Raw genomic sequence first — 25,958 nt, forward strand, 5'->3', positions numbered from 1 at the left:
TTTAATTTTAAAAATTTAAAAATTATAGAACTAAAAAAGAAAGAATTATGAAATTATAAAAAGTAAAAAAATCATTTTTAAAATTATATTAAGTAAAAAAAATTAAAATATAAATTATAAGGATTAAAAAGATAACTTTTAAATTATGAAGGAGACCTAATTTAAAGTTACCCAAACTAAGGGAATCGTTTTGGCTTGAATTGAAGCAAGACTATTTGCATGAGATAAGGAAATCGCTTTCGTATCAACGAGAGAAAACAAAAACGCATCCGTTTCATTTCGTAAGTAGAAAAAACAGTACTCCCTCGTTCGTCTTTTCCTACGCACCTTATCTAATCGCGGACACGTGTCACCCTTGCTCTTCACTTCAGGGATCAAAACGACGTCGTTCCGTTGGGATATTTCACCTCTAACGTTCGCAGCACGCACTTCACACTCAGTTTCACAGTGCACACTCCAGACGGAAGAGAAGAGACGATAATGGCGGGTTCTGGCGGGAAAAAGGTGCACCAAATGATCGTCGGTTTCGGCGGCAGTGGCCTCGGCCAGGTTGTCATCGCCGTCGCCGTCTCTTTCCTCGTCCGCGTCTTCTCCGCTCCCGGCCCGGCCCTCTCGCCGGAGAGCGAAGCTGACGACGTGCCGGAGAACGATTCCGACGACGCAGAAGCTCCAACTTCCGGCAAGGTCACGCCGGTCACAATCCAGTGGAGAAACATCAATTGCTCCCTTTCTGATAAATCTTCCAAGTCCGTGAGTTCCTGTTTCCTTCTTCTCGTGAATGCTAGCTAAAATCCTGTTAATTAAGCTAGAGTATAAGCTTTGGATATATATCGTAATTAATCTTTTAATTATTTCGTTACATGCACTGCACATTTTGGTTCAACCTTTGTAATAGTTGCTTAATTTGATAGGGGATTTGTAGAGTTTTTTTTTAAAAAAGAATTGGTGATGATTGGAAGGTGATGTTAAATGAACAGGCGAGGTTTCTGCTTAAAAATGTGAGTGGAGAAGCTAAGCCTGGAAGATTATTAGCCATAATGGGACCTTCAGGTTCAGGGAAGACGACGTTGCTTAATGTTCTTGCGGGTCAGCTAACAGCATCTCCTCGGTTGCATCTGAGTGGCGTTTTGGAGTTCAATGGAAAGCCTGGTTCCAAGAATGCTTACAAGTATGCTTGTTTGTTTGTGATTCAGAATTGCATTTGCTGTAGTTTACACACACACACACACACACCCACATATATATATATATATATATATTTTTTTTCCAGTTGCTAAGGAGATCAATTAAAAGGCCATTGTTTATTGGTGTAGGTTTGCTTATGTGAGACAGGAGGATCTCTTTTTCTCGCAGCTCACAGTGCGGGAGACATTGTCTCTTGCTACAGAACTCCAGCTTCCCAACATATCTTCTGCAGAAGAGAGGGATGAATTCGTGAACAATCTCCTTTTCAAACTAGGCTTGGTGAGTTGTATACCGGAACTTGTGTTAGTGGCAAAGTAGTTACTGCTAGTATGTTGGAATATAGGAACAGTTACTACAATCCTTTATATCTTCCTTGAAAAATCAATTTCAGTTCATCCATCTGATCAACTACAACTGCAATATGTATTGTACATAATTATTTTCCGCATTCCTCTTTCAAATTTATGATTGAAAATGTGTTGCTCTTGTTGGATAGTCCTATGTTACTGATACTCCCTGTGGCATCTGTATGCTTTTTCTTCAAAAGGTTAGCTGTGCTGATACCAATGTTGGTGATGCAAAAGTTCGTGGAATTAGTGGTGGTGAAAAGAAACGCTTATCCATGGCATGTGAACTGCTTGCAAGCCCATCTGTTATATTTGCTGATGAACCCACAACAGGTAATCATGCACTTGCAGAATTTGCTTTGAATTGAATTTGAACTTTGCATGTGATATAGTGTAAATAGCTGATAAAACAATAATATAACGTTGCATGCAGAAAATGCATTCCTTGGATGCATGCTTAAAATAAAAATTAAGACATAGTTTAGGGAGATAACTTTCAAACCACAAGTTTTTTTCTAACATTAGCATATACTTAAGGAGTTCCTTGCATTTTAGTCTATATAACATATAGCATAATCATGTGCACTAATATACCTTTTCACCTTTGATGGTTTTTTATCACAAAAGTCCTGTTTTCTTTTTTAAATCTTTGATGTAATATCGTGTAAATGGATTTTCCCAGCCAGTCGCTGCTTCCAAATGCGGTCAATTTGCACAGACAATCATAACCTCTCTCCACTTATTTTGTCATGAAGTTGTTTTCTGTGCTTTCAGGACTTGATGCCTTCCAGGCTGAGAAAGTCATGGAAACTCTCCAACAACTTGCACAAGATGGTCATACTGTAATTTGTTCTATACATCAGCCAAGAGGGTCAGTGTATAGTAAATTTGACGACATCATCTTGCTAACAGAGGGTTCACTTGTTTATGCTGGTCCTGCTCGTGATGAACCACTGGCATACTTCTCAAAATTTGGGTTATCATCTTAACCTTATTTATATTATGCCATTATACATTCTCCACACTGGGAATTCTCTCAAATCTCAATATTGTATTGTTTAAGAAATTATAGCTCAGTTAGTTTCATATTCTATTGAACAACCTTTTTCTTTGTAATTGACTTCTTTATATCCAGTTGATAACATCATAACATGACCTTCTCTGTCTATTATTCGAGAATCTCAATTTGAAAAGGTATACTTCTAGAAAATCCAAGAAATCCAGATTAGAAGCTTGCCAAAATTTCAAATCTAATACATTTAATTTGCGATTTAATCAAGTCTTTGCTTGTTATTGGTAGCAACATTGTGATAAGCAATATTCTTGGAGTAATATTATGCTTCTATTCTTACCATAGTTGTTTACTTTCAAAACCAGATTGAGTTATATGAATGAGGGTCTTTATCACATGTCTAAGGATTTTCTAGCAAAGTCATAATTATATTAAGTAGTGTATGAATAAAACCCTTATGAGCATAATTGGAATATATATATATATATATATATATATATATATATTTCTAACTCTCCGAGAGGAAGGTTTCTTTCATCATGTTCTGAACCTTGATATCAAGTGAATATATTTTGCGATAGTCTGTTGACCTTTTCTTCATTGTCTAATTATTTAAACAATCTATGTGTTCGTTCAATCAATTCAAATGCATATTCCCTTTCTTGCTAGTGTTTATTTGTTGCAAATATCTGAATAGGACTATAGGAGTAAGAAATAGTGGATTGAAACAATTTTACATTACTTTAAATTTTATCTAGAGTTTAATAGGCATGCATTGTTATTGTAAAAGTTTTTACACTGTCAATCAATAAAAAACATCCTTAGTATGACCTTTAAGGTAATTGTTATAAAGTCAACATACTTACCACATATGGCGGTTCATGATTGGATAGCGGTGTAAAAAACCTTAACATTGTATGTGCATATATTATTTAATCTTTTATCTGTGACTTCTTTACTGTTTGTTCTGAATAATTGGTTGGTAACTGTCCATGTAACAGGTACCAATGTCCAGATCATATAAATCCTGCTGAATTTTTGGCTGATCTTATATCCATAGACTACAGTTCTGCTGATAGTGTCTATACCTCTCAAAAAAGGATTGATGGTCTTGTTGAGTCATTCTCACAAAGACAATCTGCAGTTATATATGCAACTCCAATTACTATAAATGATCTCTCGAACAGTAGAAAAAAAATCAGCCAGAGGGCTGTAGTAAAGAAGAAAGGAGTTTGGTGGAAGCAATTTTGGTTGCTCCTTAAAAGAGCATGGATGCAGGTCTGCCTTTTTTAATTCGTTGACTGTCTGCTTATAGGATGAAAGAACTTGGATAAATTGCATGATAGAACGCATATAAAGTTTTCCTTCTTGAACAAATTTTAAGTATCTTAAGACTATGAGGTTTCCTTAAGTCATTTGGCAAGATATAATCACAAAAGTGGGTTTGCTATTTATTGTTTTCACATCTTGAATGTTGTGCAGTTAAAATTTTATTTTTTCCATATTACATTACAGATTCAACATTATTGCCTGTTCTCTTAAATGATTTATTCTGATCACTAGATATTATATATAGTTTTGGAAGATAATAAAGGATCATGTATTTCTTATACCCAGTATAAGGAGAAAACTTATTTCTCGTTCATTGGATTCATGATTGTCTGGCTGACTAGGCTTCCCGTGATGCACCAACAAACAAAGTTCGGGCAAGGATGTCAATTGCATCGGCAATTATCTTTGGGTCAGTATTTTGGAGAATGGGAAATTCTCAGACTTCAATACAAGACAGAATGGGATTACTTCAGGTTTGTGATGTTCTTGATTCCTGTATGCTTCTTTCTCATATTGGCTTGCTGCTAACATACATTGCAGAACAACTATGAAATGTTGCTATGCTCCACATTCAATTTTATTCTATTATGTGGTAGGAACCCATAAACAGAATATGATGTTTCGGAGAGGTAACTTAGAAAGCAGAGAAGGGAGAAAGAAAAAAAATGCTTCTGTTATTGGTGATTGAAATGCAAACAAAAACACGAGGAATTCTAAGGGTTGTCCTGTACACAACTGTGCTAATGCTCTGTTCTCCAAAACTAATAAAACTGAATGATCTCTCTACACTTACATTTCCCTATTTATTTATCTAATAATCCCCTCTAACTGTCAATACTAACTTTTTTTTGTCATCCCTTTATTCTTCCAACTTCCAAGCAACCCTTCTATTCTAACTAACATTATTGTTGAAGAAAATCATGTATACATTTAAATTCATGTATATTGTTGGCTGTTGTGGAATTAATTATGCATATTAGGATGATCTTCTATGAGGTAATATCTACAAGTTTTTGTCTTCAGATAACTTGCTTTGATAATAAAACCTTTGACTATTAATCCTTTGATTTTTGGTATAGACACCTTTCTGCTAGCATGTATCTGTGTTTTGAGCTTACTCAACACGTGAATAAACCACATATATCTGATCAAAACTGTGCACTAGAATGCTATGCTAGTGATCCTATGTTATCCAATTATTTTGTGATTAGATACTTGAGGGTTTAATTATTACTTTATTACTATGAAATAGTTCGACACACAAAAATTGAACAGAAGATAGTAATTATACACTAACCATGTTTTCATGATCGATCATTTTTTCATGATGTAGACAAATAAGGAGAATGAAAACTATCTAATTTGATTTTTTCTGTCATAAAATTTTCACTCATCACTTATTTTATTGATTTGTCTTATTATTTTAGTTGATTTTGTAAGGTCAAATTCCTAAAATAATAGTGGGATTTTTGCTTATTGACATAAAATAAAAATCTTATGGGAACAACCTATTAATTGTGCAGGATTAGTGTTATCCAAAATCTAGTACACTTGACTATTTGAGTTTCATCTTTTATTGTGTAATTGTCTTGACAATCGCTTTGAAATGCTTTAAACCCAAATCTTGTTATGTTATCAAAATGACAAATTCACTTGGCTAAGTTTGCTTTCCTTAATTACATGATGAGCCTCACAGGTTACTGCAATAAACACAGCTATGGCTGCTCTCACAAAGACTGTTGGTGTGTTTCCAAAGGAACGGGCAATTGTAGATAGAGAACGTGCTAAAGGCTCCTATTCCTTGGGCCCCTATCTGTTCTCAAAATTGTTGGCTGAGATTCCCATTGGAGCAGCATTTCCATTAATGTTTGGTGCTGTTTTGTATCCAATGGCACGTCTTCATCCTACTATGCAAAGGTGTTGTAGTTTGAATCAAATTGCAATTTTCTTTCATATTTTACTTTTTGGGAAAGTAGTAGATTGAAATTTTCTGTAATTCTTTATATGACGAGGACTGAGAAATGTGTATGATTTTCTAAACATCCCTCACAATCCATTATTGCCATTGTTTCATTTCTGAGAATTATTTATATTGGCCAGTCCCAAAGGCTGTAGGGGTATACATACATAGGTGGTGACCAATGAATATTCTGTAGATAAAAAATAACATTAAATATTTTCCCTTTTCTCTTCATCTTTTTTTGTATTCATTATAAAAAAGAAGAAAGAATTCAAGGCAATATGGGGGGGGGGGGGGGGGTGGTGGATTTTATCCCTTATGTCACCATCTCTTCATCTCTTCACTCTCCTCCTTTATTCCTTTATTCTCTTGAAAGCTTGATTCCTGTTAATTCTTCCCATCTCTTATAATTGACTTATTAGTTTGACATTCTAGATTTGGGAAATTCTGTGGCATTGTTACTATGGAATCTTTTGCTGCATCTGCTATGGGTCTTACTGTTGGTGCTATGGTTCCAACCACTGAAGCAGCAATGGCAGTAGGCCCCTCTCTCATGACAGTTTTTATTGTATTTGGAGGGTACTATGTCAATCCTGAGAATACCCCAATCATCTTCCGTTGGATTCCTAATGTTTCTCTGATTAGATGGTAAGCACAGTTCTGATTTATGAGTGAGCAAGGAGTTAACTTCAACTATATAGCATGTACTAGGAAACAGAACTTTATTGATATACTTGCAGAGTTTAATTATGGTTTCCCTTGCTCTAATACTAATGAATACCAAATTGATTTATGCACACTTTCAGGGCTTTTCAGGGACTTTCTATCAATGAATTTAGTGGTCTTCAATTTGACCATCAGCATTCATTTGATATTCAAACTGGAGAACAGGTGACAGTACAGCCATCAATCTTTTTATTTCAATTGGAATAACAACTTTGATAGAATTGGAAAAAAAGGGATATATTGTGACCACTGGACACCAAAAGTTCAGAGAAATTTTATGAAATATTCAAAAAATCTTAAAAAGGAAAAACAAGCTGGCAAAAATGGTTCCTTTTGGGTTTTTGACAAGATGCACAGGTGAGGGAGGAAAAAAACCCTGTAATCCTATAAGACTGAATAGACTAATCACCATCAATTTTGAATCAACTTGTATGTTATAATATTACTGAAATATAGTTGATGCTTGAGTATTAGTGCTTTGATTCTCTCCTAGAATATTAACCTGGACTTATAATATGCTTTCATTCAACAACTTCTGTTTAAGTTGAAATTAACTTGCGATCTGCTGTCATCTCTTCTTGGATAACTGTTCCTAGAATAGATAATATCACACAATTATACAAAATACCTATCTGCTTTTCCACTGTCAGAATATATGTGCTTTCTTGAATGCTGATCCAGCTCACTTTGGTATTCCCTTCCCTTTTTACAGGCACTAGAGCGTATTTCCTTTGGAAAAAGTAGGATTAGGGATACGGTGATAGCACAAAATAGAATACTGCTATTTTGGTATTGCACCACCTACCTTCTCCTCGAGAAAAACAAGCCCAAATACCAGCAACTTGAAAGCCCTATTGACCACAGCAAACCTCATTTAAAACTTGAGGAGCTCAATTCTGAACAAGTTGATCAGACAATTGAAGCTCCGCCAGTCAGTCAACTTGATTCCAAACAGCCCCTCGAGTCACCTGAAGTAGATCTTGTTGGCTCTTTTGTCCTTGAAGGTTTGTAATCAGCTGGGCCTACTGCTGTTCTTATCAGATATTCATCTATTTAAACCCATTAGGGTCGGCCTAGTGGTGGGGTTGGGGGTAGATGCATGAGGACTTATGTTCGATCCCCATTGCTGGCATTGTACAAAAAAAGAAGATATTCATCTATTTATTGATTTATCTAATACAGGTACTAAATAGAAAGATACCTTTGCAAAGGATGACCAACAAATACTGAGACAGTAAGCCGTTTCCTATAGAACAGGACAACAAACACAATGTGATATTGGACAACGAAAACATCAGCTTATGCTTACAGGTTGTTAGTTTTTTGGTCGAATTACAGATTGTTATATGTAATAATAAACAGTCATGGTGGATAATCTTGGACTGTCTCATGGTGGTTCCTTTGATTATAGTGACTATTTTCATTAAATGATCAGAGATTCTGTGGAAATCATCCATGATATGGATTTTTCTTGAGGTTGGTCACAGGTTTCCTTTATATGAACTTAGTTATGAATTACATTGGCCTAATGAGTATCTATTTTAATGGGAGGAGAGGTGAGTGAAAAATAAATTCCTTTTGTTTAATGTAGTTAAAGGAAAGGAGAATAATTTAGTTAACATAGTTTAGCCCCTGGGTTCAAAGAGGTATTTACATTTATGATTTATCTCTCTTTAGGGTGAGGTGAATGTAAGTGATCTTTTGAGTTCAGAAGTTTTTTCTGCCTTGGACTGTTATCATTGCCTCTTTAAGAAAAATTTATAAAATAAATGTTAATTTACTTTTTACAATTAAAACTCTCTGACATCGAATAAGGCTGAAATGAAATAGATTTTTGTTTCTTTATTTTCTTTTAACTAAAATGAGAAAATTATATAAAATATTTTTTTGGACAATTGAAAGAAAGTGTAAAAAAAGTTTTAGTTTATTTTTCATGTAATATAAATCAATAATTGAATGACAATATAAAATTATTTTACATTGATAATGATATATTATTTTCTCAAATTATAGCCTATATTAATTGTTTATTTGTAATTTGAATATAATTTTATTTGTCTATTTAAGGTATAAAGCAAATTTTTTATTTTTCTTTCTTTTTCGTTACATATCAAATAAGGGATTTCTGGTTTTCTTTTAATATTCTTCTTTGTCCTTTTATTTTATTTTCCATTGAACTAAACAGACTGTTGTAAGTTAATACGTAGCTTTGCTGTTTCTTGTCCCAAAGATTTGAACTTTGCCATCGTCGACTTGGATTGCCATGGGTATCACTTTATCAACTTGTCTTCATTTCTTTTAATTTTTTCATCGTATTCGTTTAATTTATGAATCACATATTTTGTTCTTATACTATTTTTATTTAAATTCTACTACTATTAAATAAAGATGTCATGTCAAATCACAAGCTCAATTTATTAATGTCTTTATTTCTTTTAATTTTTTTCATTTTAGTCGTTTAATTTATGAATCACCTATTTAGTTCTTATACTATTTTTTAATTTAAATTTTATTAAATAAAGATGTCATGTCAAGGAAAGTTAAATTCTAGACAAGGATCATTATTTATTTGACGCATCGACATTCAAATATATTATTCTTAGTATTGTATCGTAGCTTTGCGGCTTAGCCTATGTAACGACTAACGATCATGAATATGATTAGGTACATTTATTTGATTTAAAAATTGAATAGTCTTCCAAATCTCAATATATTATGGAGATAATATCGACCAATTATACACCAAACCAAATCCAACGTGGTGATGTAAGACAAAGAAGGATCGCTTAGCGTAAGAAACATTCAAATAATTGGACACGCTACCTCCAATTCCAATTACATGGTGTGCCGTAATCCGCAATCTCTCTTTCTTGGAAACTATATCTTAATTTTACGCCCCAACTTCCACTCCACCGTCCTTTAATTTCCTTAACCAACAGCAACAACACACGAAGACGCACATGTATGCAGACATTATATATATGCATCACATGATCATCCCCATAAAATAAATATACAACAACACATTCCAATCACAAAGCCAGCCATTGCAACATTTGATAATTCTTTTGAAGTCCCAGAAAATGCAAGCAACCTTTCTATGCTCCCATATGTTTCTATCATACCCTCTTCCAGTCAAATTGTTGCAGCGTAGTTCACCACACAAGTTGTTCAGTGATGGCACCACCACTCGTAGGAGTTTAATCTATGCATCAAAAAGAGACCCTTTTGGGCACCATTATGATGGAAATTTGGTGGATGAGAACATGATCCTTCTTAGAATGCGAATTCGTGAGATTGAGATGGTGGAAATGAAGGGTAAAGCTACTTCGGATTGGAGCGTATGGGAGAAGAAGTATTTTGCTGAGAATTATGGTTCGGATGTATGTGAAGCAGTTGGATTGTTGCAAAGAGTGTTAATGAACACCAGACCTTCTTTTGCATTGGGTATGCTAGCTCTTGTCATGCTAAGCATGTCCATGTCAACGTTGCAAGTTGGGTTTCATTTAATAGAATTTGCCAAGGGAATCATATGATATATATGATCTGAAAGGCCTTTTGCATGCATTAATCTAAGATCCATTCGAAACGATCAAGCACAAATTGGAAAATTCACATTGACAGCACAACTTCCGGTCAAAGCTGGGGCCATGGATTGCGGTCACAAATATTGTTTATATTTTTCTTATTTTGTTGAAAAAATGTTGTTCATACTTATCATGTGTAAAAATAACAAAATTCTTTATGTAGTAAAAAAAATTTAAATAGTATTCTTTGAAATTGAAAGTAATGTCGTTTTTTCCTTATTTGGACACTAGAGTAGAGCCACTTTACGAGTAAGTCACGTGACATAGAAAAAGTGGGGCTGGAATAAAAGGAAAAATAAAAACACGTTGAATATAATAGGTCATTTTTTTACTCGAAAATATATTGCGTATTTTTTTAGGAAGAATATAATGCGTGATTAACGACTACATAAATCTGCTATTTAAATATTACTATAGGAGAAAATGTTGAAAGATGTGGTATCTTACAAATATAATATTTCATCAATTTCCATAAAAAAAAATCATCATGATCAATTAGAATCCTTTACATGGAAAACTAGGGTTTGTTAGAACCAGTTTGCCTAAAGATGTCATAAAGATGTCTTTCTTATGGTACTGATTAATTAATATATATCTCAGTTAGATTATAATTAATTACAATAAATAATATTATTAAAAAAGATTAGTATATAACCCATGTAACATATATTATTAGATTTATTAATTAATATATATACTTTTTTACTGGAATATATATATATATATACATATATATATATATAATAATTCATTGAATAAAATGTATATATATATATATATATATATATATATATATATATATATATAATAATTCATTGAATAAAATGTCTACATGAAGCACCAGGAGTGCCCAATCAAAACAAGAACTAAAATATAAAAAACCAATAATGTCCCAAAGTTCCTTCATTGAAACAAAACAAAACTTACAAAACAACCTCCCCATCAATGACAGTACCGTAAACAATAAAATGACTAAAACCAAAATGGTATACCAAAAGAAACATTATCCCATCATCGTGTTCAAGCAAGACAAATTTCAAATAATTCCATTAAAGAGGACTCATTAATTCAAGCAAAATGATGACGAACACTTTTACATAAATCCTTCTAATATCATTGATATTAACTTTTAAATATAGATGCAAGGATAAGTACAAATATAGAGAAAGTTTTATTTGGTCATCGTGAAATATTACTAATAGAAAAATTCAATTCTTTTTCTAAAAGATATTTTTTAATTTAAAAATATAATATAAACGTTTTTGTTGGTCCCTTGATGACATCATCAAAATCATTGTCATTGATATTAGAATAGAAATAGGATATTGGACTTGAACAAATATTTACACAATCTTTTATGCTTAAATGAGTCATCTTTATAGTTGTTTTGGAATTACTCATGCATTAATATAACACAAATAATAAGATACTTATATTGTGCATATTCTGTCTCAAAAATTGATAATAGAAAAAATATGTACAATTTAATGATTTCTTTGTTCGTGTTATGTTAAAGCAACAGACATTCAAAACACCTCCATTCAAAATGACTCATCAATTCAGCAAAAAAGATAATAAAGACATCTGCACAAATCCAATTTCCTATTAATCTTCTAGTATCATTGATATTGATTTTTAAATAGAGATGCAAAGAGAAGTACAAAAATGGAGAAAAATTTATTTAGTCATTATGTTTCTTTAAATATTCCACCAAACAAATTTCGCATAAGACAACTATCCTATCCATTTTCCTTTAAGATTAAGGTAATATTTGGTTAAGGAAAAAATCAAAATCACTCTGAGACTTACTATTATTAGACCAATATAAGTACTACTTGAACTCAATTAATTGAGAGTGACGTCTGAGTAGAGGACTTGAAAGATTTTTACAAAGTTCCTAAAATCAGCTTCAAAGCTTGGGGTATGTATATTACTTCGACTCAACAAGTCTTCGAGTAACCTACTCAAAATCAATAGAATATGATAGATTTAATTAAGAAAAAAGAAAAAATTTATCTTCTACCAAAAAGATAAAATATCCCCTAAAAAATATATTATGTATTATTAGAGAAAAAAAATAAGATAAGTTATATTTTTTCCCATTTATTTTATTTTATGAGAGAAATTGAGATTTTATTATTCAATTTTATCTCAATAAAAAAAGTTATCAAGTTTCGGTTAAATTAATTTAAATCTGACCTCTGATACTTGCATATACCATTCAATTTTTTTTTTTTTTCTAAAAGATATATTTTTTTAATTTGAAAATATAATATAAACATTTGTTTTGGTCCGTCGATGATATTATCAAAATCAATATCATTGATACCAGAATAGTAATAGGATATTGGATTTCGTCATCATTTATGCTTGAATGAGTTTATTCTAGAATGGTGAGTTTCCTACCAGAGAAGAAATATATCAGTCCTTAGCCCAATGTTAGTTGTTACGTGCCGTTTGCTTCATGTTTGTTACAATTATAGAGAAGGTCAATCTTTCTAGAGTGTTGTTGGACAACATGCATGCACAACTGTAATTGTACGCAGCTTTTTAATCAAAGTTGATTTCTTCCTCAAAATGCAAGTTCATGATAACAACTAGATCTAGCTTAGAAGCCTAAGTGGCTGAGCTCAATAGGTACAACCATAAGTTTGTTAGGTTGACCAAGTTCGTAATCATGAGGAATCACGTACTAATTTGCCGTTCCAAATCCATCAGTCATATACATATATAAAACCATTCAAGGCTACTTCTTTCTTTCTTTTGACATTAGCTCTCAAAACTTGTTAGTTATACTAATTAAGCGAAATGTTAAGTTTCTAACATTATTGTAGGGTTTAGAAATAAAAAGTAACATCTTAAATGGAAAATTTCACCTCTTTTTGTGCAAAGAATGGGGATACCAAATGCACTTGTATAAAGAATTATATTATTCATATATATATATATATATATATATATATAATTTTATAGTAATAAAAATATGAAATCTAAAATTTTATATGAACCAAATATATATATATATATATATATATATATATATATATATATATATATATAACTTTTTAATTATTAAATGAACTTTATTTGAGTTCTATTAAGTGAGGATCACATAATTTCAGTGGCTCTTGTATTAATTTTCACACGATAATAAAGGCTTGACTAAAAAAGAGTGTCGCTACAAGTATTTTTCTAACATTTCTGATTTGCTCAACAATAAATTAAAAGAGTATATTGTGAGAAGTATGACAAGTAGTATTTTGCCAGCATTTTTCTTAACCAATTCCTCAACTAAATTGTGTTTCATTTACATTTTTCTATTTGGTATAAAATCTGGATTTTGTTAAACAGATACTATCTCCGCTATTTTTTATATAAAAAAACAAGTGATAATGTATTTTACTTTATCATCACTTATATATTTTATAAAAAGTATCGGATATATATATATATATATATATATATATATATATATATATATATATATATATTGGAATGTTAATATTCATCTTAGTTGAAGACTTGAAGTGCATTATATAGTATTTAACATAAAAATATTTGGACTGTAAAATGTAAAATCATTGGCTGTTTTGTTTTTTAAATTTTAATTTAAGAATATTATGATATTTTATCATTTAATTTAAAAAATAAAAATAAAATATTTTTTTCTCTCTCCTATTTATTTTCCACGATTCTCCTATATAATATTTCAGGGTTAAAGTTTTTGGCCAGTGATTATAGGTCTTAATTTAGTTGGAATCTCGTAAACCACTTTCTTCTTCCTTTCCCGTCTTCTGCTTATAAGAGTATAATTATATACTATATACAATTTTTTAAATTAGTAATGTAATGAAACATTTTTTTTTAATGATCCCTACAAGGAAAAAAAAGATTGATACTCAACCTTAAAATGAATATAAAAAAAAATGCTATAACTACATTGTGCAAAATTGGCTGATCTTCTAAATTCACCCTATATATACATATTTAATTCTTAAATTTGGGCTCAGTGCTAAACATTTGGATGTTACTATTAATTAATTTGAGAAAGAATCTCAATTTATTTTCGCTAGACGGTATGCATGCGATATTGTCCTTTTCAATAAGGTACGTAGCTAATAGTAACTGTGTCTGCTTCCATTCATATTCTCATCGTTCCGGAAATAGGAAACTTTATTAATCATCATTCATGAACCATACGCAACACACACCCCACACTAATTAAGAAATTAGTGCACAGATAAGATGCAGAGTACCTCAAGCTCAAACTCAAAGTTCACATCAACAAAACAATAACAAAATGCCGTCCTTTTTTTAAAAAAAATATATTAAAACCCTACCTCTCTGTCCCGTCATCCTCCTTTTATACTTTTTTAGTAAGGAAAGTTAATAATACACTTTAAACGTACTTTTTTAATACAAGCTCAAATTTAATACTAAATTATAAATAAAACTTGTGAATACTTCTGAGGGATAGTTGCCCTCACAAAGTCATTTTGCACTCCCATAAACATGAATATAGCATGTTTATTTCCATATTTGTTAGTAGGTATCATCAGAAAATATTATTTGTAATCTTTTATTTTTAGAAAAATTATATTTTTATGTCTACTAATTTTTATTCTCATGTTAATATTAATGAGCTGGAAAGTTACATTCCCATGAAAATGTGATAAATTATTTTTTAACTTCACTCTAACTTTCATTTTTACTTTTATTTATTATTTTAAATTTTAGAATATTTCTAAGAATTTTATAAATTAACAAAACACATTTTTATATATATGTCAAAAAATAGCATTCTCAATTATAATATTTTTTGTGATTTCTAAGGATACAGAATAATTTTGTGAAACAAACGTCCTCTCAACAAAATTTAACTATTAAAGATTTACAAATTTTATGTTTTTTTTAATAAATTTTAATTAATAAAAAATGTTTATTCAACAAAATGAGTTAGAAAGTAGTAGTAGTATCTAACTAGCATTATTATATTTCTTCGCCGTAATCTTCTCTCTAACACAACAATATTATTCACATGCTTCACGCAAACGATCTAATTTCACAGCATCCATCAATGTTGTTGAGAAATGTCACTGTCATTTAATTTTTTTTCTCCTTCTTTTTAATGTAAATAAATCTCGAACAACTAATATATTAATTAATAATATAAAATAATTTTATCTTATCATCTAATCCCAAAAATTTTACAATGATTAAATTAAAGATTATATTTATTATTGATTGATAATTTTACACTAATAATACATATATATTAATCTCGTAATTTTTTTAAAAACTTTATATTTCTCGTTGTAAATGTCCTATCTTGTAAACGTTCTATATTAAAGTGGAAATCAAATGTAAAACAAAATATACAAAACAGAATTACGCTTATCGTAATATTGCTTCTTACTTTTAGCTCTTTAACCACCAATGTTTAGCATGTGCAATGATATATTATTATTCTTAATATGTGAAAATTTTAAACATTTGTCATTTTTAGAATGGAAGAAATATTAACTTTCAGTAAGAGTATGTTTGATTTTTTGTTCAAAAAGTATTTCTACTAGTTAAACATACTTTATGAGAGTAAATTTATTTTAGTAACATGTTTAATTTTTCCCAAAAAGTGTGTTAGCAATGAAAATTTTATCCTAAAACTCAATTTTACAAAAGAAAAACTTAAATTACTTTTACAAACTCAGTTTTTAAATTTAAATTTAAGTCAAACTTAAGTTAGTTCGGGTTAAATCGATAGAATCTCTTATTAGATAGTTTGGCCACATGTGATTTTAACGAAACCTACCGTTTTAATAAGCAGGTTGTGCTACTTCTGAAAACAAAAATGTACTGTAAATAGCAGACACGTGTCACGCTTTTGTTCGTCGACATGTGGCATCTTCCCCGAACCCAACTATACACTCTAGAAAAAAACGCGTTTTTACAATACCAAGATATTAACTGTCCATTGAAATAAACACGGTTTCGCCGCATAACTTGTTGTCTAAGGTCCTTTCCGTTACCAAAACTAATCTAATAACCCCAACAAAAAGAACCTTCTCCCAATGCCTATAAATATAACATGATTCCTCTCCCATTCCCATCACCAAATCAACAACACACCGGACAATTTTCCAAACTACACATACTATTAATTATTTCCAATTCCACTATTATTCCCCTAATCACAAAATATGCCATCCATATCTTTGGTCAATTCCTCACCAATATTATTCCATCCATTTTCACCCTCCAAGCCATGTTCTAAAGGCAAGAAAACGAATTCGTTTGCTCCAATTAAGGGTTCCATGAGAGGATCAGCGGATCAGAACTTCAGTGGAAGGTTGGTGGATGAGGGCATGATCATACTGAGGAAGAGGATCCATGAGATGAACATGATAGAGAGGAACTATGAGCCACCATCGGATTGGATGGATTGGGAGAAGCGGTATTATACCAAGTATGACTCCATCATATGTGAAGCAGTGGGAGTTTTGCAGACCCAGTTGATGAATACTAGGCCAAGTTTGGCCCTTGGAGCCATGGCTTTGGTTGCAATCAGTGTTCCAACTTCTTCTGCTGTGCTTTTCTTTCATTTGTTTGAGTTGGCCAAGGCTGTTTTGGCTGCGGCTCATCTTGGCTAGCTAGATTACAATATTAATTGTTCATTAAATGCTTTGAATTGGTGGTTTGGTATTTTGAAAAACCATTCAATTCATTTAAATTATACTCCTACATATATAGAGCTTCATGTATAGAATTTTACTCCATCTGATCTGCTGTTAGGTTTGAGGATGGGTATAGATAAGTTTATCCAATAGTAATGCAGTTGTTTCGTCATTTGTGACCTATACAACTCGTGTAATTAAATGCTATGATTTGACCCTCTTTACATTGAGTTGCTTTTACTTGAAGAATAATGTTGTCATCAGATTCCCAAATAATGCAGTTAGAAATTAAAAATTCTTGAAAAAGGATATGATGAATGACAATTCTCACTTGATTTTACTATTTTGCCTCTTAGAAATAAAAGAAAAGGGTGTTTCTTTCCCTTAGGACAACTGATTACATTAATCACAAAGGCATCCAAGATGATACCTGCTCATACATCAGCAATTGCTGAATCAGCACCTATGCATGTTATTTAATAATTAGTTTATTTTTGTTATGGGGATGAGATTTAGATCTTAGATCTCCAAATATTATTCGAATTTGGAAAGCTACAATTTTGAAGAAAAAAACAAAGGAGTGAAAAGGGTTGCCTTTGCTATTTAAAATTAAAAAAGATAAGAGAAAAACCCTAGAAATTACATATGGCACTGTATTATGATTTTAAAAAACTAGATAGTTGATATTAGAAAATAACTAGATCGTCCCGACATGAGAGTACAGGTTGGGTGTACGTCAATCAGTCGAATTTTCAATTTTTTTAAATCCAAAAATGTTTTAATGGTATTAAAACTTATAAATGGTAACTTTTTAAAATATTTTGATCATTATTTAATCAAAATAATATTTAAGAATAGATATTGATATGACATATTAAGGTTCCGTTTGGGTGGTTTTTGATTTCAAGTTTTAAAATTAAAACTAGTTTATGTTTCTAATTTGTAGTTTTAAATTTTCTTGGTTTTCAATTTTTAAAACTTGTTGACAATTTTGTTATTATCACGGTGGAAGAGTGTTACCTTTCCCCAAATAACAACACAACACCAGCAGCTTCATTACCGTCCAATTCTGAAACTTGTTTGCAATTACACGGAGGTTGGTTCTGTGGCAGCAACAATGGCCTCACGGGAGACTAATTGAAAAAAGGAAAGTCATGGTTGTGGGATGAAGGAGTGTAAGACAGCGGCAGTGAGGGGTGGTCGAAAACAGTAACGAGGTGGCTGGTGGCAATGGTGGAGAGGCTGGCGACAGTAATGGGGCTGATGGCAACGGTGGTGGGGGCTAGCGACAACGATGGGGTGGCCGACGGCGATTGCAGGCCGGCGACAAAGATTCTTTCTTCGATTAAGGATGGAGAAAAACAAAACTTAAAACATTGTACAAGAAACCTCTTTTTTTGGTTTTCCAAACTGATCTAAAAGTATTTAAAAAATGGATTAAAAACCATTTTAACTAAAAATCAACAACTCAACCATCCCAAATAAACCTAAATATGAAATTTCTTCCTTATCATTATAATTATTATATAAAAAAATAATCCCAAAATAATTATTATTTTAATTTTTTAATAATATTAATTATATTTTTCAATTATATCTTATAACATTATTAGCTGACGATAAAATCTAAATGATGACATAACATTAATTTTATAATATTATTATTATCTTTTATTTATTTATTATTTTTTTGTCTGCCCTAAAACAACTTAGGACTAAAATTATTTTAGAACAGAGGCAGAGGCAGGAAGTATATCATAATTTCATAACATTTAAAAGTATTATTAAAAGATAAATGTTATCTAGTATACTTAAGATATTGATTAAAAAATTAAAAAAAGTTTTTTTTTATTATGATACGTAAAATTGAGCTATTTTTTTTATATTTACATATGATTTTCACACTAAATATTTGTTGCTTTTAATTCTTCAACTAATATCTTTATAACACTAATTATTCTTGTTAAAAATGAGCTTTAAATCTAGAATTTCGTATAAATTATCTAAACCCTGCTTATCACTATATTCATTCTAATTTAACAAAGTCTGTCATGATTACTTAATTGCTTGTAAAGTGGGCTCTAATGCAAAAATTTTGGAAAACGACATTTCGATTTTAAAGAATACTATTTATGATTTTTTTACTACATGAATAATTTTGTTAATTTTACACATGATAATTTCTAGATCGAAGTATATGAACTACATTTATGACAGCAATTCATGGCCCCTATGACAGAATGTTGTGTATACTCAATATGGATTTTCCAATTTGTACATGATAACCTCAAATTGATGCAAAAGCTGGCCTTTCAGATATCATATGATTCCCTTGGCAAATTCTATTAAATGAAACCCAACTTGCAACGTTGAGATGGACATGCTTAGCATGACAAGAGCTAGCATACCCAATGCAAAAGAAGGTCTGGTGTTCATTAACACTCTTTGCAACAATCCAACTGCTTCACATACATCCGAACCATAATTCTCAGCAAAATACTTCTTCTCCCATACGGTCCAATCCGAAGTAGCTTTACCCTTCATTTCCACCATCTCAATCTCACGAATTCGCATTCTAAGAAGGATCATGTTCTCATCCACCAAATTTCCATCATAATGGTGCCCAAAAGGGTCTCTTTTTGATGCATAGATTAAACTCCTACGAGTGGTGGTGCCATCACTGAACAACTTGTGTGGTGCACTACGCTGCAACAAATTGGCTGGAAGAGGGTATGATAGAAACATATGGGAGCATAGAGAGGTTGCTTGCATTTTCTGGGACTTCAAAAGAATTATCAAATGTTGCAATGGCTGGCTTTGTGATTGGAATGTGTTGTTGTATATTTATTTTATGGGGATGATCATGTGATGCATATATATAATGTCTGCATACATGTGCGTCTTCGTGTGTTGTTGCTGTCGGTTAAGGAAATTAAAGGACGGTGGAGTGGAAGTTGGGGCGTAAAATTAAGATATAGTTTCCAAGAAAGAGAGATTGCTGATTACGGCACACCATGTAATTGAAATTGGAGGTAGCGTGTACATTTCTTTGAATGTTTCTTTACTTCGAGAATAATTTTTGACCGAACTATTTCGTTTAATAATTTTTTATATTTATATTTATATATATTAAGTTTTAATATTTTCTCGACAGTTTTGCATACTAAATTTTAAACTGAAATAGCAAGTGTAAAAGCAAACAAAAACATAAAATATGAATTCAGTGTTACGAGTTCTGCGAACTTTAAGTATTTTGAAGTTATTATCAAAGTGAGTTTAATTAATGGAAGTTTAATTTAATCAGTTGAATATGTAAAATGTGAAAGCTTTAAAAAAAAATTAATATCATTTAATTTTCTTCAGATAAAAGAAACATGAAACTTATTTCATTTGACTTATCTATATCAAAAATTGTATAACTAAATTGATGATCAAACCAAAAATATGAACATAAACATAACAAAAATCAAGTTAAAGTAAGGAAGTCCATTAAGTTATTAAAAAAATTAAAAAATCTAATACAAGATTTATTTAAATTATTCATGAAACTTATTTAATGTTTTTTTCAAAAATAAAAAAATTAAAACATTAATTGAATTATATATACAAATTTTTATATGTGAATCTTCTTTTTTTATGCGTAAGAAATTGTACCTGAATTTAATGAGAAAATTTTCAAAAATTATGTTTCAAATATGAAAACAGTGACTCAAAAACATTAAATTAATCAAATTTAAAAGATTTAAACCCAAAATGTTTTTTTTTTAAATCTTAAACATAAAATAATGGAACAAAATATAATTTAGTCTTGTAAAAATAATATTATTTTAAAGAAAAAGCTAGACTCGAAAAAAAATATAACACATTGACTTAGGTTAAAATGACGGAAAACATAGTACAGACTCTTCCCAAAAAATCATTATTTTTTTCAAAGAGTATTAAAATGTGATATGAACACCTATTATTTAATGGTTAGCATCTAGAAAAATAAAGGAAAAAAAATATAATTATAATAAGATTCCTGATGAATCAGGAAGAAAGATAAAAAAAATAGAAAATATATTTTAAAAAAATAATTTAGTTGTGTATCATTACTTATCCCAACAGGTAGAAACCAACCTTGGACCGAGCGCATTGGGGTAACAGGCAGTGAACCGCAGGTCACGTCTATCTATGGATCCCAGAAAAAGCTAACGGAGACAGATTAATCTCTAAAATATTATAAGAAAAACACTTCAGATCTCTTCAGCAGTTCACTTCAACTTGCTTGCCAGATAGCAAAACTGAAGTCAAGCCGTCAACTACAATCTTTAAGTCTTTCATTAGAATATTTTTAGTCACAACAAGAAATTAAACGGTATCCAGATTTTCCTGTCTGCACTTTGCAAATAACTCAACAACTTGAGTTCGGTAGAGCAAAGACAAATTAATTATATAACATACTAGATTCACCGAACATTCTGATCAAGAAATACACTAACCGGCCAGTAACCACCCCCAAAGAATATAGGTAACTATAATTTAATCTGTACGGAATTATAACATGGTTGAAATTAACTCTCGTGATGCAATCTGCTTTCAATTGTTCAACAGCTGGGAATCCGTGTTTGAAGAATGTCAAAAGTGTCACTTTGACATTGTCCAAGGGTAAGCAGATCTTGCACACTGTAAAGTGTAAGATTTTGCCTCAACTTCTCCCATCAGCCGTTACTGTAGTAGGTTCCAACCTCGAAAACTTTTGACAACGCATGTTTTCTGCAAATAAGTTGTCAGGAACATGTAAGATGAGTCTTGCATTTGATTTTAAAATACTATGATTTAAAAAAGGGCAAACTAAATATATTAAGAGTACAGCACTTTCCTTGAGGAAAATGGAAATTAAAAGGATCACATACCAGGCACCGAGTATACATTGTTGAACCACTAAGAGACTAATCAGCATGCTCATAGTCGTAGTTAGCTAATTATTATTCTATGGTTCTTGAAGAATGAAGAGAACGACTGGTTAGGACCATGTAAACATTCAGCTCTTCTACAACGCAAAAATTAATCGATTGAACTTTTCAGTATATATATATATATATATATATATATATATATATATCAGCTCTTAATATCTATGTTAGAAGAAACTGCATGCGTAGACTAGAAAAACATTAACTAAGCAAACAAACGTATAATAACAAGGAAGTACTATATACGAGTGAAGGATATGGGAAATGAAGAGGCCCCTTCAGTCCAAGACGTGACAGTCACGACTAAATGCAGCTCCCGCATCGTTGGATCAGAAGCAGACCACCTTAATTATGTACATGGGCTGAGTGCCGACATCATCGATCGATCTTAATGGTGAGCTCTCGAACCAACGAGTCAGCAGCTGAGTTTCAGCCATCTTCCACCGCCTCGGACTGGACTGAAGTGAGCCCCTTCCATATCCCTCACCAACTCTCTAACAATTAATTAAGCACCCACAAAGGCATCGCTATATATCCTCTAATTGTGCAGCAAACACACGAAATAACCAATTACTATATATCTTTTGCAAGGCTACTAATATTATTGTAGGCCATGCTTGTATCCGAAGCATTACAACACTCAAACACAAACAAGCAAGGAAGAAGTATTATATAGATCTTAATAAATTATTGACCCATCACATGAAGCATAGTGGTATAAATTATAGTCTTCTATCGACAATGCAACCTAACGCAATTCTTGTCTAGGTTATTTGAACAAGAAAGCTATAGCTATTAGCTAACAAGCTACATAGATAGCTAGGGCAAATTATTTGTTTAAAAAAAAAATCATAGCTAGGGCTTTTTGAGTATGGTTTGTGACTGAAAGAGAGAAAGATGGAGGAGGATGGGCATGTTTAGACAGTACGAGGAAGGGGGGGTGGGGGGGAGGGCGTTTAAATAACAAAAGGCATGGGATATTTTGGGACATGCAAATCTAAAAGCAGCCTGGGGTGAAGATTCTGGATCAGGCATTGAATGATAATGGTGTTGAAGTGAGGCCTTTTCAACTCAAGAAGACAACACTCTCTTGGTATCGTACACTTGGTTATATCTAATCAAACAGCTGGATGGCTTAGCATTATTTGTGGCATGGCACAGCTGTCTTAATTGCCCTTGCACTAGGCTGCCTGTGCCAGGTCTTTGATATACTTATTGGGTGGGTTCTTCTTCAGACCCTACGATTTCTTGGCAACCCTAGCCAACTAAGTATTGTACTTTTATACCCTCAATTTAATTTATAAGATGAATTCTGGAACGGTAAATAGCATTACTATACTACTTAAGCTTTGTAAATAGTTTACATATATGTGGATTTCATTTTAATTTAACTGATAAATACCAGTGTCTATTTTACACCTCTATTTATTGTTTTTTTTCTTCATTGAATTGAAGGTCAGTTAAATGAGCTTATACTTTTTTACTTTCTGGTTGATATACATTCTAAAATGCAGATGGAGAGATACATCTTGTATATTTTACTAGCCATTTTTTCTGTGTGTTTTGTGATGGTTCTTTTCTTGGCGGTTTGAAAATGGACAAAAATTATGCATTTAGCAGTGATTTACTGACTATTCATTAATCAATTTTCATAAATAACAATTGATTTCACAATTTACCATCATTGTTTGTTGCAAAAAATTGATTAACATTGAATTTTTTTATTCTTTTTCCAGCTATATTTCTCTTTCATGTTTTTTCTTCTTCATTTCTCTTTTTATCCTTTTCCATTTGCTTAAACTAAAATACTCATGTTTTCATTATATTTCTCTTACTTATTTCTATTCATTTTTTTCTCTTTTATTTTATTTTTCATGTATTTCTTTTTTTCCCCTACCAAACCCAGTTTGAATAAAACTTATATCCTAATTTAATAAATCTTTCCTCTTGATAAACAAATACAGGAGAGACGTTTTTACAGTAGCATAAGCTCAGAACTGTTGTACCTTACACCAGTTGACTTAATATTAATGAAGAGGGTTAATGTAGATCAGTACTTCAATATAAATTAATACAATATTACATCTTATTGAATTTGTGATGATAGAACAGTCATCAGTGATATATGTTGCATTCTCATTTTTAGATTTAAAACTTTTAAAATAAAAGGATAAAAGTGTTGGCAATTACTTACAGAAATCTATATAAATTATCAAGCATCTTTCGGTTGACAACACGACCCGCATGCAATTGGATGCTATTGTGTGTTACAAACCGCATCGAGAGTTTCAACTCCTGGGGCCCTCGCCTCGCTGCTATCTTTTCCGGAGAGAAAAAAAAGAGGAAAAGAAAATAAAACACTAATTGTTATCTCCTAGCTAAAAACATTTATAATCTGAAAGAATGTGGCTGGGTTGTTTCTTTCTTTCTTTTATGCAGGCCAGTCTAATATTAGCAATAGAAGAAGGGCGTCGTCATGTAGTTACAACTTACATGATGCCTCATACACCCTATTTGCTCCATGGTGGAATCACACAAGAAATCAGAATTTATTTTTAATCTCATAGTCATAGGTAGCATTTTTGTTATTATTTAAATTCCTGGCTAGTTAATAATGCAGTGGCGCTCACTGCATTATTGAGTAGTTACATCATGGAAATGTACTGTAGAGTATATAGTATAAGGCTATATGCAGATTGTTAGACTTTCAAAGTTAATACGAAAAAGAAAAATTGAAAAGCCCAAAAAATTATTTGGCTGACACCCTTTAATTAAGCTAGGACAGAACTACTACAGATTAACATGCATTGAATTGAAAGAAAGTACTACACTTGAAAATAAGAACGTACTGTAGTGGAAGTCCCAGCTCAAACTTCAAAGTGATCACAAATCAAACTACTGTTTTGTTATCAGAAAAAGATACTCAACCAACCTGGTTCATTGTCAAAAACCCAGTAAATTTTATTTTCTAGAAATCGATTTGTTGCCAAAGCTAGAGTTCCTCCCCAACCATATGCTTCATTCTTAATGGTTTATATTTTCCCTTCTGTAAAATCCGTACTTAGTCAAGTTACATCACATGACATTCTCAGCAAAAATTTGGCAAAGGGACATAATACATATTGTTCATTAATTTAATAAAACTTGAGCGTAAAAAATTAGTAACCCTTTGAGTCAGGACTCAGTTCACCGAACTGGCTGGCTCACTCAAAGAAACACAACTTTTTTGTCAAGTTGGGAAACTTTGTTGGTGGTATAGGCGTATAGCCATTGATGTCTCAGAAGACTTATCAGGCAATCTCACTCACAGTCCCATGGCCTGCACTAATGATGATTGAATTAAGAAATCAAGGGAATCTTTTTTGTGCACGTCTTGTCTTTTCACTCACTTCCTTCCTTGTTTTTCTTCTTCCTTTTTCGAGGTTTCTTACTTTTATGGCAATATGAACGACCAACTCACCGTTAGCTTAATCTTCATGTTAGTTGTATGTTAAAAACTGTGTCAACAACATTCATTTGATGGGTAGTGAATCTTTTAAATGTAATAATTGAAATTGAAAGCATGATTATGTATATTATAACGTGTTTGGAGTGAAGGAGAGATGAGTCCAAATTAATTATGAAATCACGGTGAATATAAAATAATATATTGGTTTGAGATAATCATCGTATATAATGTTATAGAATATATTGGTTTAAGAATGATGAGGCAATTATAAGACTCACTTTAATTAGTTATTAAGGATTATACCATTAAACTCTGTAAAAAAAAGGATTATATCATTAGAGAGAATTTTTAAAAAACTAATCTAAAATCTCGTGTGACATTATAAAATCCACCAAAACTAACTAAAGCAATTTCACCATAGCTAGACTGTTAAAGTTACAATACATGTCTAATAAATTTCAAGGTCGAAATCATGAAATAAAAAGATATTAAGTTTGCTTTAGTATATATATAAAAAAATAGATAAAAACTCTTAACATCATATAATGTGTGTATTAATAATTTTTATTTGAAAAGATACGTATAAATCCTATACATGATCTTATGGTAATATTGGGATATAGGACAATTTCCATGATGAATTGATAGACTCTTGACCAAGCAACGCAGAAGCCCATGATGTAACAACAAACGGGCCCAAGAGAGTCACACGGAAGCCCGTTAGATAGATGACTA

At 31.5% G+C, this 25,958-nt stretch overlaps 4 protein-coding genes, 1 long non-coding RNA gene and 1 other non-coding gene across 6 annotated transcripts; 3 read left to right on the forward strand and 3 right to left on the reverse strand.

The window, feature by feature from the left end:
- Positions 1–362: 362 nt before the first annotated feature.
- Positions 363–8,011, forward strand: LOC100788256 (ABC transporter G family member 7). Its single transcript, XM_003536584.5, has 12 exons — positions 363–750; positions 978–1,168; positions 1,314–1,464; positions 1,733–1,865; positions 2,307–2,508; positions 3,546–3,822; positions 4,218–4,349; positions 5,573–5,793; positions 6,272–6,484; positions 6,643–6,727; positions 7,275–7,566; positions 7,745–8,011. Exons 1-12 carry the CDS (start codon positions 481–483, stop codon positions 7,753–7,755), a joined length of 2,178 nt encoding a protein of 725 aa, XP_003536632.1. The 5' UTR covers positions 363–480; the 3' UTR covers positions 7,756–8,011.
- Positions 8,012–9,604: 1,593 nt separating this feature from the next.
- Positions 9,605–10,342, forward strand: LOC100788782 (uncharacterized). The gene has a single exon (NM_001252949.2). It carries the CDS (start codon positions 9,646–9,648, stop codon positions 10,096–10,098), a length of 453 nt encoding a protein of 150 aa, NP_001239878.1. The 5' UTR covers positions 9,605–9,645; the 3' UTR covers positions 10,099–10,342.
- Positions 10,343–16,257: 5,915 nt separating this feature from the next.
- On the forward strand, positions 16,258–17,128 carry LOC100789312 (uncharacterized). The gene has a single exon (NM_001253061.2). It carries the CDS (start codon positions 16,347–16,349, stop codon positions 16,794–16,796), a length of 450 nt encoding a protein of 149 aa, NP_001239990.1. The 5' UTR covers positions 16,258–16,346; the 3' UTR covers positions 16,797–17,128.
- Positions 17,129–18,904: 1,776 nt separating this feature from the next.
- Positions 18,905–20,171, reverse strand: LOC100789837 (uncharacterized). Its single transcript, XM_003536587.5, has one exon. It carries the CDS (start codon positions 19,590–19,592, stop codon positions 19,140–19,142), a length of 453 nt encoding a protein of 150 aa, XP_003536635.1. The 5' UTR covers positions 19,593–20,171; the 3' UTR covers positions 18,905–19,139.
- Positions 20,172–21,226: 1,055 nt separating this feature from the next.
- On the reverse strand, positions 21,227–22,016 carry LOC100305697 (uncharacterized). Its single transcript, NR_157162.1, has one exon. It is a non-coding gene; the product is annotated as an uncharacterized lncRNA (long non-coding RNA).
- Positions 22,017–22,031: 15 nt separating this feature from the next.
- MIR319F (microRNA MIR319f) lies at positions 22,032–22,126 on the reverse strand. Its single transcript, NR_048791.1, has one exon. It is a non-coding gene; the product is annotated as a microRNA MIR319f (primary transcript).
- Positions 22,127–25,958: the final 3,832 nt, after the last annotated feature.

The sequence above is a fragment of the Glycine max genome, chromosome 10 (genome assembly GCF_000004515.6).
Source record: "Glycine max cultivar Williams 82 chromosome 10, Glycine_max_v4.0, whole genome shotgun sequence".
Classification (NCBI taxonomy): Eukaryota; Viridiplantae; Streptophyta; class Magnoliopsida; order Fabales; family Fabaceae; genus Glycine; species Glycine max.